Below are 17,239 nucleotides of genomic sequence, written 5' to 3'. Positions count from 1 at the left end.
TGTGTGTGGCTCATTCAGGATTGAAGCCCAGCTTCTCCCCCAGCCCCCATTTCAATGGAGACTTAATTTCCAAAGTCCTGTTTTGTCAGATTCCGTCGATAGAAGGGGCTCTCAAACCTCCCTCCCCTGTCCTATAATGTATCCCTCTTTGGTGAGGGCATCCCCCGCCCCCAGAGGGTGTCCTAACTCCGAGGCTGGAGGCCCCACTCATTTCCAGGCTCAGCCACCATCCTCTGGCCCAGAGCACGAGGTTATGTGTCACCTGTGACCTCGGCTGGTGCTTTTGGGGCCAGTGTCCCAGAGGCGTCCCTCGCAGCTCTATTGAGGGTGGACATGATGATTGGGACCCTGACTTGTGCCTGAGTAACCCGAAGCTTAGAGGAGGTGAAATGAACAGTGTACTATGGTGAAGGGGTCCTGACAGGCCCCGGGTGGTGAGAGGTGCAGGCTGCCCTTTGGGCAGGTGAGTGAGCAGGCCAGGCCTTGACTATGAAATTCCGCCTCCAGCTGACGCCCTGCACACCCACGGCTCCCTCTTCCTGGAGGGCAGCTCCCGGGGCAGCCCGCCGCTCCTGGACGCCCCCACCTCGCCCCCTCCGGCCCCAAGATCCCAGCGCCCTGGGAGGAGGATGAGCCAGGGCAGCTCCCACAGCGAGAGCTCGGAGTCCTCGGACAGCCTGGCCCCCATGGGCGCCTCCCGCAGTGAGTGAGGGTCTCCCAGGCCCTGCCTGGATTTGTGGGAGAGGGCCCTTCCTCTAGGTGGCCGCTGGTTCACTGCCAGGGCTGCAGAGGGAGGGCAGGGGAGGAGGGGAAAAAGAAATCCAGACTGAGCTGGAGAGAACTTTGACCTCTGACCACGGACCAAGCCATGACCTTGCCAGGCTTCAGCTGAGTGCTATCCTCAGCCAGAACCCTAATTCCAACGTTCAGTGTTCCCCTTGGGAATCCCTGCTGACCTGGGGTGTGAGACTGTGGACATCTCCGTGGGTCCAGCCCCCATCATGGGGACCAGTTTGCAGCAGGGTGGGTGGGGGACGGGGCTGGTGGGTTGTGGACAGTGGAGGGGGAATGATGTGTTTCCCCGGGCTCATTTTGAGCTGAGTGCTCTGGCCTCAAACTTGTGCTCCGAGAGACACATCCATCCTTGGGTCTGGGCCCCAGGGTCCCACACTGCCCCTTGTGTCAAGGTCTGGGGGGAGGGCCACTCTGTCCTCACCTCCCTCTCGGCCCCACAGTCACAGCTAAATGGTGGGGCACCAAGCGCATCGACTATGCCCTGTACTGCCCCGACGTCCTGACAGCCTTCCCCACCGTGGCTCTGCCCCACCTCTTCCACGCCAGCTACTGGGAGTCCACGGATGTGGTGGCCTTCATCCTGAGACAGGTACTGCGGGCCCTTCCTGGGAGGGCCCAGCCTTCTCTGGAGAAGAGTGTTAACTTGCAGGCCATGTGGGACACTGGGAGCACACTGGAGCACGGCAGACAGGCGGTGACATGGACAGACAATGGTTTTCATAAGGAACACTGGTTTCTCGCCACTGGTGTGGTACTTTCTAGAAAATGAAATAGACGCACATAGGAGAAGGTGCCCATGTCTCAGCTTGGAGACTGGAGTCATCAAGGCCTGGTCCCCTGTGGCTCTCAGAGTCCTCATCTGTAAGATAGCTGAGCAGAGAGGCCAGCGACTGAGAGAGAGCCTGGGGTGGGGGAGGGGAGGCTAGGAGGTGGGGGAGGGGGTCGGATCACGTGCAGCCTTGATGGCCAAGGTCAGGATGTGCATATTATACTGGGTCCAGTGAGAAGCCATTGCAGGGTTGTAAGCAAGGGAGAGATACCACCTGACTGTATTTTAGAAGGAAATTCTGTGGCTGTGGTTTGGAGGGCAAGAGAGTAAGTGGGAAGCCCACTGAGGCAGGCGTAGGAGCCCGACTTTGAGGTGGCAGCTTGGGCTCGGGAGCTGGTGGGGGAGGTACCAAGGAGCTGCTGGGTGTGAGTTGTTGGGGACAGGACCTGCCGATGTCTGGGCTGCCAGGGAAAGAGGGGACTCGGGTGACTCTTGGTTTCCACTCTTGTGTAACTATGGAGTGCAGTGTCCTAGGGTTGGAAGGGCGGGGCTGGATGAGGTGGGGGACATCGCATCTTGCGTCTGGACCTGGGAGGGGTGAGATGCTAGTTGGATGGTGGGAAGGAAGGCGAGTGGTGAATCCGGAGCTCAGGGTAGACGTCAGGCTTAGAGATAAGAACGCGGGGCCATCAGAGCTTGGGCGGCATTTAAAGCCAGTGACGGGCGGCCCTGCTCTTCAGGCCAGTTCCCACTTGTGGGCTTTTTCCCCGACACCAAGCGAATCTCTGACCCCAGCTGGGTGTTTCCTTTGATCTCGCTCAATTCTGACATTCTCTGCCTGGAGACAGCGTCAGATCCCACAGGGGAAGGGCTCAGTCCTACAGCTGTGCCCTCCCCAACCCAACCCCTGGGCTTCTGATCGACCTGCTATAGATCGGAGGTTCCAACAATCCTCTCCTTGGGCAGCTCACAGAACTCAGTTTACTTTTACTAGATTCCTGGTTTATTATAAAAGGCTTTAACTCAGGAAGACCCAGATGGAAGAGATGCCCGGGGCCAGGTATGGGGGAGGGACTTGCAACTTCACGCCCTCTCTGAGGGCACCACTATCTCCAAACCTCCACGTGTTCACCAGCCCAGAAACTCTCTGAACCCCATGCTTTTGGGTTTTTGTGGAGGCTTCATTACATAAAAGTGATTGATGAAGTCATTGGCCACTGGTGATTGAACTCCAACCTCTAGCCCCTCTCCCCTCCCCGGAGGTGGGGGTAGGGGGTGTGGGACTGAAAGTTCCAACCTCCAGTCACAAGGTTGGCTCTCCTGGCAACCAGCCCCTGTCCTTAGATACCAGTCAAATCACCTCAATAATATAACAAAAGACAACTTTGTCCCTCTCACTTAGAAAATTCCAAGGATTTTAGGAGCTTTGTGCTAGAAACTAAACAGAGACCAGATATATATTTCTTATTATAGATTACAATATCCCAGATAGGAGGGGAGTTCCTGCAGATAGGGAAGTTCAGGGAGGAGTCTGGGCTCCTGGGGGAGAGAGGAGGAACCACAGAAGGAAATGGAAGAGGACGTCTTTTGAGATCAGAAGAGAAGCAGAGCAGATAGACGGGAGTGGGCCTCTGAGTTGGGCAGGACGGAGGTCATGGGGCCTTGGCAAGAATGGCTTCAGGGGCCGTGGGGACAGAAGTGACTGGACTGGGTGGTGAGGGGAGGTGGGGGGAAGTGGAGACATCACACAGGTTGAGTCTCGGGTGGAATGCCGCTGTCAGGGAGAACAGGGAAATGTGATGGTCACGGGACAGGGGTCCTAGGAGAGTTTGCTTGTTTGGCCACTGTTGCAGCATATTTAGATGCTGAGGAGACTGATCCAGTAGAGTGGGACTAATGAGTCATACAGGATTGAGAGGGGAGCTCGCTCCATCTATGTTCTTGAGTAGGAGGGGTGGGGCTGGGACCAGGGCTCCAGGTGGCCGTTGGTAAGGGTCACCCACCATATGGGGAAGGCAGAGAATGGGTAGAGACACAGGTGGCTTCTAGGTTTGGGCGTAGAGAGCAGACTCTGCTCCTCCCAGGCCAGAGCATTTGAGAGACAGCGCTCTGGCCCCCACTGTCAGGACAGGTGGGCAGAGAGGCAGATCCTGGGGCTCCCAGCCTCCTGAGGGTCCCAGGCCGGGAGGTGGGGCGGTGTTGGGGAGGGCCCTGACACCGTGGGGAGGAGGGAGAGGAGTCCAGCCACCAGACCCGGAGTCCTGCTGGGCTGTTTGTCAGGTGATGCGCTATGAGAGCGTGAACATCAAGGAGAGCGCTGGCTTGGACCCCGCGGCACTGAGCCCTGCCAACCCCCGTGAGAAGTGGCTTCGTAAGAGGACCCAGGTCAAGCTGCGGGTATGTGCTTGTGGGAGTCGCCCTTGGGTGGGGGCTGTGGCCTCAGGGAGGTGGGGCTGCCCCGGGGGTTGAGGCATCCACTGGGCTGGGAAGGGCTTTGATTTGTTCCTCGAAGCTCTGGGCTTATATGTGGTGGGATCCACACTTAGCCGAGGCGCCCAGGGCTGCAATGGAGGTAGGGGTGGGGTGGGGAGTAGGTGAGGTGGTGGAGCTGGTTCCCCGTGGCCTGGCTCCATAGGAGCACCATGGGTGGTGGTCCAGGGCACTGGGGATGGTGAGGAGATGCCAATTATGGAGCGAGTGCTATATGCTAGGCCTCTGCATTTGGGCACATGGAGTCTGAGAGAGTCCTCCCCCAACGAGGGGCTCACAGCCTGGTGTGGCATTTGTCACGAGAGAGGGAAGCACAGATTAGGAAGAAGAGGGAGAGAAGGAATGTCAGGGCAGGCCATGCAGGGCTTCCCTGAAGAAGCGTCACCTCTGCAAGGTATTGAAGTATGAATAGGAGTTTGGTATGCATACGTTCATTTATTTACTCAGCAAACAATCGTCAATGCCCACTGTGTCCCAGACGCCCTGCCAGGGAGTGGGGCAGAGGGATGTACAAACAGAGCCCTGCAGAGGTGGGCACTTCTAGTCTTGTGGGGACACCAGGCATGGGCCTCAGAACAGTCCTAAATGGCAGGAGGTAATCAGGGTTCCACGAATCAGCTTTTTTTTGGTAAACATATTTATGGAGACATAACCACATTTTATACAATTCACCCACTTAAAATGTGCAATTCAGTGGATCTTCGTATATTCATAGATGTGTGCAGCCGTCATCGTGGTTAATTCTAGAACATTTTCATCGCCTCCAAAAGAAACCCCTTACCCTTTAGCCGTCATCCCCCTCTTCCCACCCCTCAGCCCTAAACCAGCCATGTACTTTCTGTCTCTATAGATTTGCCTATTCTGGGCATTTCATATGCTGGAATCATCCACCATGTGGTCCTTTGTGTCTGGCTTCTTTCGCTGAGCACAATGTTTTCAAAGTTCATCCATGTTGTAGCCAGTGTCAGTACTTCATTCCTTTTTATGGCATTATCTTCCCGTGTGTTTCTTTCCATGAACCAACTCTTCTCTCACCAGTGTTCTTGTAAGGGGGCTGGCATCCCCCACTTGCCTGTCTCCAGGTCAGTGTCCATGACGGGTTCTTCTCTGTGTCCTCAGGGACCAGTGCGGACGAGGTGCCTGCAAATGTTTGTTGAGTTGAATTAAAATACCGTGGGAATTGAGAGGACTCTTCAGGGAGTCCACAGAGGGCTTCTTGGAGGGGATGAAGTGGAGTGGGGGCGATCAGGGCCAATGTAGGCCTTTGAGTTGCAGAATGAATTGTGAAGAAGGACGTGGGTGTTGGCAAAGTTAAGACAGATAACGTGATGTCCACGATTGCTCCAGGATAATCTGGTATGGCTTGGGGACGGGGCTGGGGATCCAGCCAGGGAAGAACGGAACCAGAATGTCTGTGGCTGATGCCGGCCGCAGGAGGCTTCCTACACTGTTCAGTCTGTTCTTGTACGTTTGAATCTCCCACGAAGAAAAGACAGATGGTAAACGGCTACTGGACGAGAGCTGGGATGTGGAAGGAAGAACTGAGGGTGACCCACAGCTTCCAATCTGGGCAACTGGAAGGATGCCAGGCTTGGAGGACTGGCTGGTACCTCCAGGCCATGGGGAGGCTCAGGAGCAGAGAATGCTGGTCTCCAGGAACCCAGTGCTCCTTGGAGACGACATTAGGGTCTAAGGGTCTGTTTTCCTCATGGGTTCGAATGGGACATGTCTCGGAAACTCTCGTGGGAGTTGACAGGAAGGAAGGCAAGATTTGGCAGGTGCACATCCCTCCAGCCGATGCTGAGGGTGGTAGAAGGACAAAGCAAGGTCGTGCCCCCTTGCAGAGGCAAAGTTGGTTTCTGTCCTTCCAGAACGTCACTGCCAACCACAGGGCCAACGATGTGATTGCTGCGGAAGACGGCCCCCAGGTCCTGGTGGGACGCTTCATGTACGGGCCCCTTGACATGGTGGCTCTGACTGGAGAGAAGGTACGGAGGCTGGGCCATCCCCGCCTGGGTACCACACAGCATGTGGGGCGAGGACTGCACCAGGGCCTGGCTGTACAGGTCCGGGAGGGCGAGGCAGGAGTGAGGGACTGGGTGCCTCTAAGAAGCTGGCGTGGCTGCAGCAGAGAGAGGATGGGAGGAGGCAGGAAACAGCACCAGGCAGGACCCCAGCCCTGCGGTCTTGGCAGAGCTCCCACACCCAGCCCCTAAGCTGGGCCTTCAGCCCCACAGCCTTCAGCGAGTCCCTGCCCCCCTTGCTGCCTGCAGGTGGACATCCTGGTGATGGCAGAGCCGTCCTCCGGGCGCTGGGTTCACCTGGACACGGAGATCACCAACAGCAGCGGCCGAATCACGTACAGTGTGCCGCGGCCCCGGCGCCTGGGGGTCGGCGTCTACCCCGTGAAGATGGTCGTCAGGTGAGACCCAAGGGACGTTCTCGTGGCAACTTCACTCAGTTCCTTGGCCCTTCCAGAGGCCTGCCCAGAGGTTGGGTCCTTGGGGTGCCATCTGTCAGGCCCCGTCCCTGTCTGCAGGGAGAGAAGAAAATGGATGAGGTCGCAGCTGTGGCATCAGGAGATGCTGCCCTGATTCTCCCTCTTCCTGGCCCCGACAGAGCTCCGAGCCCAGCCACAGGCTGACCTTGGCGCCAGGCTGACACTTGACCCTGAGCGCATGGCTGATCTCAGGTGGGCACCTTTCAGGGGCGACCAGACCTGCGCGATGAGCTACCTCACGGTGCTGCCCCGGGGCATGGAGTGCGTGGTGTTCAGCATCGATGGCTCCTTTGCAGCCAGTGTCTCCATCATGGGAAGTGACCCCAAGGTCCGGCCAGGGGCAGTGGACGTTGTCCGGTGAGTGCTACCCCCCTGCAGGGGACCTGTCGCCTGGGGGCAGGGGCTAGCTGCCCTGGGGTAGATGGGCTGGGTTTTTCTCGTTTCCTCTAGGAATTCCACTGGTCTCTGGGCCGAAGCTGGAAGTCCTGGCTTCACCTCCAGGAGGAATTTACTGAGGGTCCTTGAGGAACTCCCTGCCACCTTCTAGACTTCAGTTTCTCCTTCCCTCTCCCTCCATTTCTTCTAACACTATCTGAGCAGATGGGGAAACTGAAATCCTGGGGGTTAAGTAACCTGTTGCATGGCCCAGGCTGGATAGGACTGGGGGCTCTGGAGGGAAAGGGGCCTTCCAGGAGGCTTCTGCAGTGGCCGGGAGAGTGATGGGTCCCGAGCTAAGGCTGCAGAGTGGAATTAAAGTGAGAGGGTGGAGTAAATATCCTGCCGAAATCAGTCTCACTGATTGGAGGAAGAAGGAAGGGAGGCTGAGGGAAAGGGAAGAATCAAGGGGGCTTGTGTCTAGCCCCAGAAACTTGAGTGTTGATGGCGGCATTGCATCGCGGAGAAGGAGACCTGAGCAGAGGGGGCTGCAGTGGGGACCGTTTGGTTGTGGGCATGTGGTTGGTGCCCCTCGATCATCCAGGGGAGATATCCAGGACTTGGAGGGGCTCAACCAGGACTGTGGATTTTGGGGTTCTCCTTGCTTTCCCCTAGCACTCCTCTGGCCTCTTGGGGCTGCAGCAGGTAGGGCAAGCCGCTGGGCAGCCAGTGGCCCTCCCGGGGCCTGGGCCGGGCTGGACCTTGCAATGCCGTCTCGCCAGGCACTGGCAGGACCTGGGCTACATGATCCTCTACATCACGGGGCGGCCGGACATGCAGAAGCAGCGGGTGGTGTCGTGGCTGTCCCAGCACAACTTCCCACAGGGCATGATCTTCTTCTCGGACGGGCTGGTGCATGACCCACTGCGGCAGAAGGCCATCTTCCTGCGCAACCTCATGCAGGAGGTGAGTGGCCGGCTGTGGGTGGGGCTTCCCTCCTCCTCACTCCTCCCCTCCTCCCTCAATTTGATGATGGGACGGGTGGATGCCTAGTTTGCAAAGCACATTCACATGCATTTCATCGGTCCTTGTATGGCCCAGTGAGGTAGGCATTCTTATCCCCATCGGTGAGAAAGGTGTGGCTGAGGGATGTGCCCAGGATCTCAGAGTCAGACATTCATCTTTAGTTTTCTGACCCAAAAGCCTAAACTTTCATGTCTGCGCCTAGTTACTCCTCCAGCAGAGACTTACGTGCCTGCTCTGCTCCCTCTCGATCCTCGGCGTTGGGGCTGCACAGAGGCAAACAGAACCTGGGACATCCCAGACCTGTGGTTTTCACCTTGTGCCCCCAGGACCATGGCACAGCATCCCCTGGGAGCTCACTAGAAATGCAGTCTCTGGTCCCTGCTCAGATCTCCTGAATCGGCAACTCTGGGGAGGGGGCTCAGCAATCTGCATTTTAACAAGCCTGTCAGGGGATTCTGATGCTTACAGAACTGTGAGAACTGCGCGTCTGGAGCTGATGTTGACAAGCTGTGGCCCAGGGCTGAGTCTGGCACACAGCCTGTTTTTTTTTACGGCGATGTGAGCTAAGAGTGGCTTTAATTCTTTTACGTGGTTGGGGGAAAAAAATCAAAAAAAGAATATTTTACGACATGTGAAAATTACACGAAATTCAAATTTCCGTGTCCATAAGCAAAGTATCACTGGAACACAGCCACGATCACTGGCTTGTGGGTTGTTTGTAGCCACTCGTGAGCTACAACGGGACAGTGAGGTAGTTGCGATGGAGTGTGGAGCCTGAAATGTTTACTGTCTGGTCTTTCACAAAAAACAGTCTGCCAATCCTTGACCTCCAGGAAGAAAGATAAGGGAATTGACAGTTTACTGGTGGGTGATTAGAAAAGGCCCTTTGCGCAAACAGAGGAGAAAGGACCTAGCTTTGCCCAGAGAGGTCGTGGAAGGATTTTAGGAGGTGGTAACTCTTAAGCTGTGTCTTGAAGCACGAGCATGAGTCTGTCCGGTGACCAAAGAAACAGCGTGTGCAAAGGCACGGAGGTAGAAAAGAACCTGGGATGCTCTCAGAGCTGCAGGTGTTCAGGATGAGGGTGTGTGTGGGATCAGACCCAGGCCGAGTGGGAGATGAAGTCCCAGAAGTGATCAGGGGCCTGGCCTGGGCAGGCCTTGAAGATGTTAAAAACTGGGCCAAGACCATGAACTCTCTGCTGAGGGCAGCTGGGAGCCATGGAAGAGCTTAAAGCAGGGAAGTGGCAGTGTCTGATTTGGGTGGTAGAAAGATCCTTCTGGCAGCTGTGTGGAGAACAGACTGGCGGTAGATACGAGGGGGAGGGAGGCCGGTTGGGAGGCCACTGCCCAAGCAAGAGACAGAAGGATCAGAGTCCAGGTGGTGGTCTCGGACAGAATGGAGAGAAAGGCATAGACAGGCAGGAGCGTCAGAGGGTGGAACTGTCAGGACTCAGTGATGATTGGGAGGAGGGAGTAAGTAGCTCTCAGATGTCCATCCTGGGTGGCCAGGAGGGGGCAAGGTGATCTGACCCTGATCCTGACCCTCCGTGGAGGCAGAGTCTGTGTGTGCTTTGTCACTATTACATCTTTGCCATGTGGGGCAATGATGGCATATCGTAGGCACTCAGTAAATGCTGGTAGAATGAACTGAGTGAATGAATGCAGTGAGAGAGGCCACAGAGGAGGACCAGGCTGGAAGAAGATGAGCTGTGGCCAAGGGACACGAGCCCCGTCAGCCCCAGTGTGTGGCTCAAGGGAGGGGTCTGAGCAACGCTGGTCCCCCAGAGAGCAGGAAGAGGAGCCAGCAGAGGAACCAGAAAGAGCCAGAGGGAGGGGAGGCCAGGAGAGAGGCTTCTGGGTGTCAGGGAGGAGAGGGTTTCGAGAGGGAGGGAAGGATTGCCCTTCCTGTGAGCGTGCGTGGTGCAGTGAGGGCTGCCCACTGGATGAAGGCTGGACCCTGATGACCTCAGGGTGGAGGGAAGGGACACTTCGTGGGCCAACGGGGCAGAAGCAGTGGGGTGAGGAGCGGGGCAGGTGGGTCTCAGCTTGGAGGGGTGGCGCGGTGGGGAGTGGACCCCCTGGACTGAAGTTGCTAGAGTAGGTGAATGAGGAGGTGGGATAAGGCAGGACAAAGACCCTGCCCCTCCCTCCTAGCTAGAGGCTGGTTGGGAATAAACTAGCTGACAAGGAGAGGGTGGTGGGCTGAGGGCAACCTTTCTTTGGTTTGAGATCCAGGGCAACTTCCCCTACAGGTCTGGGCAGGGGCTCAGGGAGGGAGGTAAAAATTGGGCAAAGTTTTTCAGGGAGGAGAATGACCTGTGTAGGGCCAGAGCTGCCCCGTTCTGTGTCTCCCCAGCAGCTCTCAGTAGCCAGCAAGTAGAAATGGAGAAGGTGGATGGTGCAGCAACTCCAGGGCTGAGGTTTGGCCAGGTGGGTGTGAGAGGAGAATGGGGGGGGGGGTGGAGAATCCGAGGTGGAGGCTGGAGGACACAGGGCTGCCACAGGGAGACCAGGTGGATGGGGTAGGGGTGGTGAGGCGGGAGGGGATGTACAGAGAATGCAGGCGCTGGTGAGGCTGGAGAGCCACTGGCATGGGAGGCTGGAAAGGAGAGGCGGGCAGAGTGGGGTTGTGGACATTCAGAGCCACAGGGGGCAGTTCTGGGTTGAGTCCTCGGGGTGACTGCCACTGACTTTCAAGAAGCTGAGAGGCAGAGGTGGTGGGTGGGTTATCCACGCGGTCAGAATTTATCCCAGCGATGGCGGGACTTAGGAGGAAGGAAAGCTGTGACCTGGGAGCATCGTCCCAGCAGGGAGGGTAAGTAGGGGGCAGAAGATGGCACTGATGGGGGCTCAAAGTGAGGATGTGGAAGTGACACTGGAGCAAGGAGGAGCTTGGGCAGTTCGCTGAATTGGGATGAAGCTTCCGGACCAGCCAGGACCAGGCGGCTGGATGACTGTCCACAGTCCGATACTGTGTGGTTGGCCTGGGGCTGGGGGTCAGACAGAACTGGCCTCCAGTCCTGGCTCTGGATTGTGTCAACTTGGAACTCAATTTCTGGTCCACAAAGGAGCACTTCGTCCCATTGTTCGTAACCTGTGGTCATGTTCCTCACGTGGCTGCGGCAAATGGTGTGGTCGTGATGGACACGCTGAGCCTGCATCGGGCCTGCAGCCCAGGGCAGGGGCCGGGAGGGGAAGCCACTGCTGGGGACTGGTTCCTGATGTAGGGTGCACTCATGACTTGGAGTCTATCTGTGCAGGTAAATGGTCCCCTAGCAGTGCTCTGGGGTGGGGGTGGCATCTGGGAATCCTTTGTAGGGGACGCACTGGGGCCCCTCTCCCTCCATGAGCTGCCCTGTGTTTCAGTGCTTCATCAAAATCAGCGCAGCCTATGGCTCCACCAAGGACATCTCTGTCTACAGCATGCTGGGCCTGCCACCTTCCCAGATCTTCATTGTGGGCCGGCCCACCAAGAAGTACCAAACCCAGTGCCAGGTGGGTGGTGGTGGGGCTGGGGGTTGGAAGGGTGGGGGAGTGGGACCAGCAGATGGGGAGAGGGGAGAAGGTTTATTTCCTTGTTTGTTCATTCAGTCATTTATTTGTTCTTTCCTTCATTTGCTCACTCATTCAATCAACAAACACTACTGGGCACCTGCTTTGGACCAGGCACTGAGTTGAGTGCAGGGGAGCTCCTTGGTGGACTTGTATGTCCTGTCATCCAGTCTAGTGGGGGAGATGGAATGGTTAGCAACCAGGGACAATGCAGTGTGGCAAGAGCCTTAATGACAGTGAATGAATGATAAGACCCTACAGAGGAGCAGCTAAGCCGGACTCAGGGACGAGTTTGGTTTTTGGAAGTTTGAAGGAATTACCCAGGAAGGGCCTGAGGCTGGAGGAGCATTTGTGACAGATGCTGCAGCAAAAGCACAGGTCAGGGGGTGGCAGAGCACGTGAATATTCTGGGGGCTGCATGTGGCTCAGCTTGGCTGAGTGTGATGTGGGAGAGCAGGGCGGGGAGGGGGTGGCTGGAGCAGTCCATTGTGGATGGACTGTATGTCTTGCCCAGTTGGGACTCTGTCTCTGGAGTGAATTTGTGATTCAAGGAGATCCCTCAGGCTGCAGATGGAAGGCGCATCAGAGGAAGAGGAGGGAAGCAGTGGCAGGGCAGAGAAGGCCAAGGGTCCGAGAGTCATTTCTAAGGCAGGATGGATTGGATTTGGTAACAGACCCATCAGACAGCATGTGGGATGAGAGAGGGAAAGTCAAGGGTGGGGCCCAGTTTCCAGCCCGGGCAACCAGGTAGGTGGTGCCATTATTGGGATAAAGAAGGAGGTGACTGAAAGGAACGTGATGATCTCCTCTTGGGCCATGTAGAGTGGGAGGGCCTGAGAATGACAAGAAGGTGGTGGGTCAGAGATGGTGGGACCTCAGAGTGGGAACTGTGAGAGCAGGGCTTCTCAAACTCCCATCTGCACACACATCACCCAGGGATCTTATTTAAATGCAGATTCGGATTCCCTAGGCCTGGGATGGGGCCCAAGAGTGCCTGTCAAGGGTCTGGGTTTTGCTGATGTTGCTGGTCCATGGTGCACACTTTGAGTAGCAAGGTTTTGAGGCCCCAGTGGGAGGGATTGGCAGGAAGGGCAGCTGTGGGGGCCAGAAAATAATGACGTTCCACGGGGTAGCAGCTGTAGGAGGCGGGGAGACTTAGCTTTGGGGGATTTTAGTGAAAGTGACCAGGATGGGAGCGTCACCTCATCAGGAAGCCAGAGGACTCTGGTGTGACCCACAGGGACAGATAGAAGCACTCAGTTTTCCAAAGCGGCTGGGGAGCCTGGAGCGGTCCATGCGCGCAGTTTCCCGGAGAAGCGGGGTGGTCCAGGGAAAGGGCGATGCTGGGGTGTGGGGTGGGGGCAGGAGCAGGGCCCGCCCAGCCCCGGGCCTGACGCCACCCTCGCGGCCGCCCTCCCCGCAGTTCCTGAGCGAGGGCTACGCCGCGCACCTGGCCGCGCTGGAGGCCGGCCACCGCTCCCGGCCCAAGAAGACCAGCTCGCGCATGATGCTGCGGAAGGGCAGCTTCGGCCTCCACGCGCAGCCCGAGTTCCTGCGCAAGCGCAACCACCTGCGCCGGACCATGTCGGTGCAGCAGCCCGAGCCGCCCGCCAACCCCAAGCCCGAGCGGGCCCAGAGTCAGCCCGAGTCCGACAAGGACCACGAGCGGCCCCTGCCCGCGCTCAGCTGGGCGCGCGGGCCCCCCAAGTTCGAGTCGGTGCCCTGAGGGCTAGGCTGTGCGCAGAGCAGGGGTGGGGGCGCCCACCGGGCTGCCTGCGGGGACGGGAGGGGCTGCCTTCTCCCGGCAGACACAGGTCTTTTCCTGCTCCTTCCCTCCCGTGTCTGTCCAGCAGTGTCGGATCAGCTGGGGGGGTGGGACCCTGCCCGGCCTTGGGGGGGCTCCCTGGGCCGCGAGGGGGTGAGATCCAGGAGTCTCAGTGCAGCTGCGGCTGCTCCCCCGCGCCTGCAACACAAGCCCCAGTCGCGGCTGATGTTTGTGTAATCCTGGGCGCAGGCCTGCCGGGGCTAGAGTGTTTGGCCATCTTTGTGAGCTGCCGAGGCGAAGCTAGGCAGGCCCTAAAGGCAGAAGCCCCCAGTCCGGTGATCAGCAGCCGCTGACAGGTACAGCATCTCGGCCGGCTGCTGGAGGGGTGAGTGGCATTTGTGCCCACCCTCCCTGTGGCATCCTGGGTCACCATCTTGGGCCTGGCTCTCCTATGGCAAAGTGGCCACTTTCTGGGAGTGAGAGGATGTCCCTGGGCTCATCCTGTGTCAGCTGTCTGTCCATGGCCCTTGGGGGGCGGGGTCTGGTGCTGACGGTCTGTCCTCCTGAAGCTGTCCATTGTCCCCCCCTTTCTTGTCCTCACCTTTCACCTATGGCCCTTGAGGACGGTCATTCCTCTCCCTAGAGTCCTGCCTGGTGCCCTCCCCTGTGAGGCTGTGGCCCTGGGCTCTGGCTTTGCTGGGCTGGCTGTGAGCCCTTGAGCTGGTTGCTTGCCCTCTCTGGGCCCTGCCTTCCTTATGTAGTTGGAGGGTCTCCCCAGCTGAGATGGGTGTGAGATTTTGATTCCTAGGCTGTCCTGCATTTCTGCCCTCTGAGACTTTTCAGGCCTACGAGCCCCTCAGAGCGCCCAGTGATCTATACCCTCCATGCAGGCTGAGAGAGGGGCTTTGAGGGGCCAGTAGGGAGCTACGATCTCCCCACAACTTCAAAGGAAGTCCTTCTATGAGGGTTGCTGGGATCCCTGCTCCACGGAAGGGTTTGCTTTCCACTGATGCCCCAGGGACAGAGACATCCCCCCAGAGGGCACTGATCTGGCTACCCTGCCCCTGCTCTGCTCAGAGTGATTTCTCCCTTTGCCTCCTGGAAGGCACACAGCTGAGATCCCAGAGCTCCTGGGGTTCATGTAATTTTGGCTCAAACTGTTTTCTTCCCTTCCCTTCCCCCCTGCCACTCAGCTTGGTTTAGTGCCCATCACCTCCTCTTGGGTCATCCCCTGGGGCTGGCAGGGCTTGGCTCTCCTGGGGGCCCCTCAGATTCTGCCCAGGCCTTCCTGCTGCTGAGCCCCTGGCCTGGGGATTGGTCTCCTGCACTCCCCCCGTTCCCTGGCCCAGACCCGCAGCCGCCGCGTGTGGGGCTGCCTAGCGGCTTCTGAGGCCCTGCGGCTTGTCACTAGGCTGGTCCAGCTGTTTCAGTCAGGGCTGTGTCAGGGGCCGGGCTGCCCCAGGGCCCAGACGTCTGTGTACACAGCAGGCACCTGTGTCAGCTCAGTGTCGCTTCTGCTCAGTGTCTACCTCTTGCAGCTCCCATGTGGCCAATGTCCTTCCCGATGGCGGCTGCTGGTCGGGGCGGCTGATGCCGCCGCTGCCTTGAATCACCGGGCAAACTCGGTGCCCTGCTGGGGCTGGAGGGATCTGGGCTCCCCGCCCCCACCCCTGCTCTCTACTAGAACTGTGTCTTCTGCAGTCTGCCAGCTCCTGCCACATCCACGCCACCTGTCTGCCAGCTCTCTGCCCCACTTCTGGCACTGCATCTGCACCCAGGCCCAGAGCTGCTGGCAAGTCTGTTGGGATGGGGTGATCACCCTCAGCTTCCTCTCTGGTCCTGCCTCCTGGCAGTTCACAATGGGCCCATCCCTCCTTCAGCATTTCCTCCTCCTGGCTCTCCATTAGGCACCAGCTCTTACAGCATCGTCACCTCAGCTCCAATCCTGCCCCTCCTTTCCAAAATACACCCTGGGGCTGACTAAGTCTGATTCTCTGAAACTCCAGCTCCTTTTTGCAGAAACCACTGATGCATCACTCTTGAATGCTGAAATAATTAACACGAGATGCTTCTCCCCCAGTTAGAGTCCCTCTGCCCTTTCTGAGAACTGCAGGTTAGGAGAAAGAGAGCATGTGGGGACCCTGGGGACTGTGGAGACTCGGGGAAGCAGGGTTCTGATGTTGTGGGGGTTGGAGCTGGGACGTGGGCCCCAGCAGGAGAACCTCCACCCTTTCCCTTCTGGAGCTCTGGATTGGGGCTCTGATGACTTGCTCCTGAGATGCTGAAGGTGTACAGCGAGGTATTGTGAACACCACGCCCTGGGAGCTTGGGTTGGGTTGTGTGTGTATGTATGTGTGTGTGTGTGTGTGTGTGTACCTGGGGGTTCTGTACACTGTGTGTGTGTGTGTGTGTGTGTGTGTGTGTGTGTGTGTGTGTGTTTACCTGGGGGTTCTGTACAGAGATCAGACTCAGACAACTTGTGTCTGCATTCACAGCAACTCTGTAACCAATATGCACTTTCTCTGCTAGTGGTTTGTTTGATTTTGTCCGTCCAGTTAAGTTGGAGAAAAACAAAGAACCAACTTGTGGTGTTCTCCGAAGGGGGTGCCGCTGCCCCTCCCCGAGTAGTTCTGTGGCCCTCAATCTGGCTGTTTTCTAGAGAATCCTTCCAGCTCCCGTGGGTCTGCTCCGCAGGAGCTGGAAGACAGATCTTCCTGCCTGACCAAAGCTCCTTGTTTCTTGCGTGGCATGTTTGTTTTTCCCAATCTGGTGGCTGTCCCGACGGAGGGCCCGCCTGCCTGCTGCCTTCCCCTACCTTCGCCCTGTTGGGGTTCAGGGTGCATCTGTAGCCAGGGCCGCCTCTTCTGGCCTTGTGGCATTTTTCTAAAGATCTTGATGCCTCTCTTAAGTTCCGCAACAGATACGTTTAAAAAAAAAAAAAAAAAAAGTAAGACTCACGCATGTGGATGAACGGCCCTCCAGTCTGGGTGCTGGGCCACAGAAAGCAACCCTGTGTGAACCCCAGTATTGCTGACATTACTGGGGGGCTCTCTGAAAGAGGGGAGGCTGGATCTCATGGTTTTTAAACAGTACTCTGACCACTTTGGAGCCCATGCCCATGCCCCAGAAATGTCCTGCACATAAAATGGGTCCCGAGGTGGCGCTGGTTTTGCGGGGACACTGTCCCCCCAGCCCAGGTGCAGCCCCGCCCGGGAGGGGCGCCCTACCTGCGGAGCCTCGCAGCTTGACTGCGCCTTAAATAACCACCTTTCCTGCCAAATCCCCGGGGGTTTGGGTGCCAAGTGCTCTGGAAAACTATTCTCTATGGCTCAGCCAAAAGACACCTCCCCTCCCCTCCCTCTGTCCCCCCAGGGCTTGGGGGAACGTTCTTAAAAATCCTAAGGAGGGTTAAGTCCAAGCAGTGAGGCCTGGCCAGGGTCCTTGTCTCCTGGCTGAGAAACCAGCAGGGTGGTTGGGAAAAAAAATCAAGAGTGTGACCCTAGCCTCCTCAGCAGGTGACACCAAGGAGGGGTGGAACAGGAGGGCGGCCCGCTCACGAGGACTCCCACCCTCAGACCCCGCTGTCCTTTTCCATTTGTTTTCTCGGTGGTGGCAGCCTGTCTGGTCCTGTCTGTCTGACTGTTCCTAAGTGTGTAACTCTCAGTATTATTTGTGGTGGATGGTTCTGTGGTGAAAAAGGTTTATTATCTTTCTCATGGCTGCCTTGTACAAAATCCGTTAGAGGAGAAAATGTAAAAATATCAGGTTTCTAACATGACAAACACAGCATTATGGAGTTAAAGATTTTTACAACTGGTCTTGATTTTGATGTGAGCTGGTTTTTAACTCTCAAACGTTGTCACTTAAATAAAAACCTTATTTGCCTTTAAAACATGCTTTGCTCTGAATGAAGTGGAGAGACCCTCCCTGTTTGTGTTCTCCCTGAGCCGGGGGCAGGCATGCTCAG

The 17,239-nt window shown here is 57.3% G+C and overlaps 1 protein-coding gene across 2 annotated transcripts in view; it reads left to right on the top strand.

The window, feature by feature from the left end:
- The window catches only part of PITPNM3 (PITPNM family member 3), an 82,162-nt gene extending 64,998 nt beyond the window's left edge, over positions 1-17,164 (top strand). Inside the window, exons 12-20 of one of the 2 annotated variants that reach the window (XM_032497957.1) lie at positions 508-702; positions 1,236-1,384; positions 3,845-3,961; positions 5,926-6,042; positions 6,328-6,476; positions 6,762-6,911; positions 7,712-7,895; positions 11,322-11,450; positions 12,931-17,164. In XM_032497957.1, coding sequence (XP_032353848.1) covers positions 508-702; positions 1,236-1,384; positions 3,845-3,961; positions 5,926-6,042; positions 6,328-6,476; positions 6,762-6,911; positions 7,712-7,895; positions 11,322-11,450; positions 12,931-13,233 — 1,493 coding nt within the window. In that variant the 3' untranslated portion in view covers positions 13,234-17,164. The remainder of the gene's footprint in view (positions 1-507; positions 703-1,235; positions 1,385-3,844; positions 3,962-5,925; positions 6,043-6,327; positions 6,477-6,761; positions 6,912-7,711; positions 7,896-11,321; positions 11,451-12,930) is intronic. The other variant, XM_032497959.1, reaches the window with a different exon arrangement.
- Positions 17,165-17,239: the final 75 nt, after the last annotated feature.

The sequence above is a fragment of the Camelus ferus genome, chromosome 16 (genome assembly GCF_009834535.1).
Source record: "Camelus ferus isolate YT-003-E chromosome 16, BCGSAC_Cfer_1.0, whole genome shotgun sequence".
Lineage (NCBI taxonomy): Eukaryota > Metazoa > Chordata > Mammalia > Artiodactyla > Camelidae > Camelus > Camelus ferus.
This window is presented reverse-complemented; position numbering and strand designations above follow the sequence as displayed.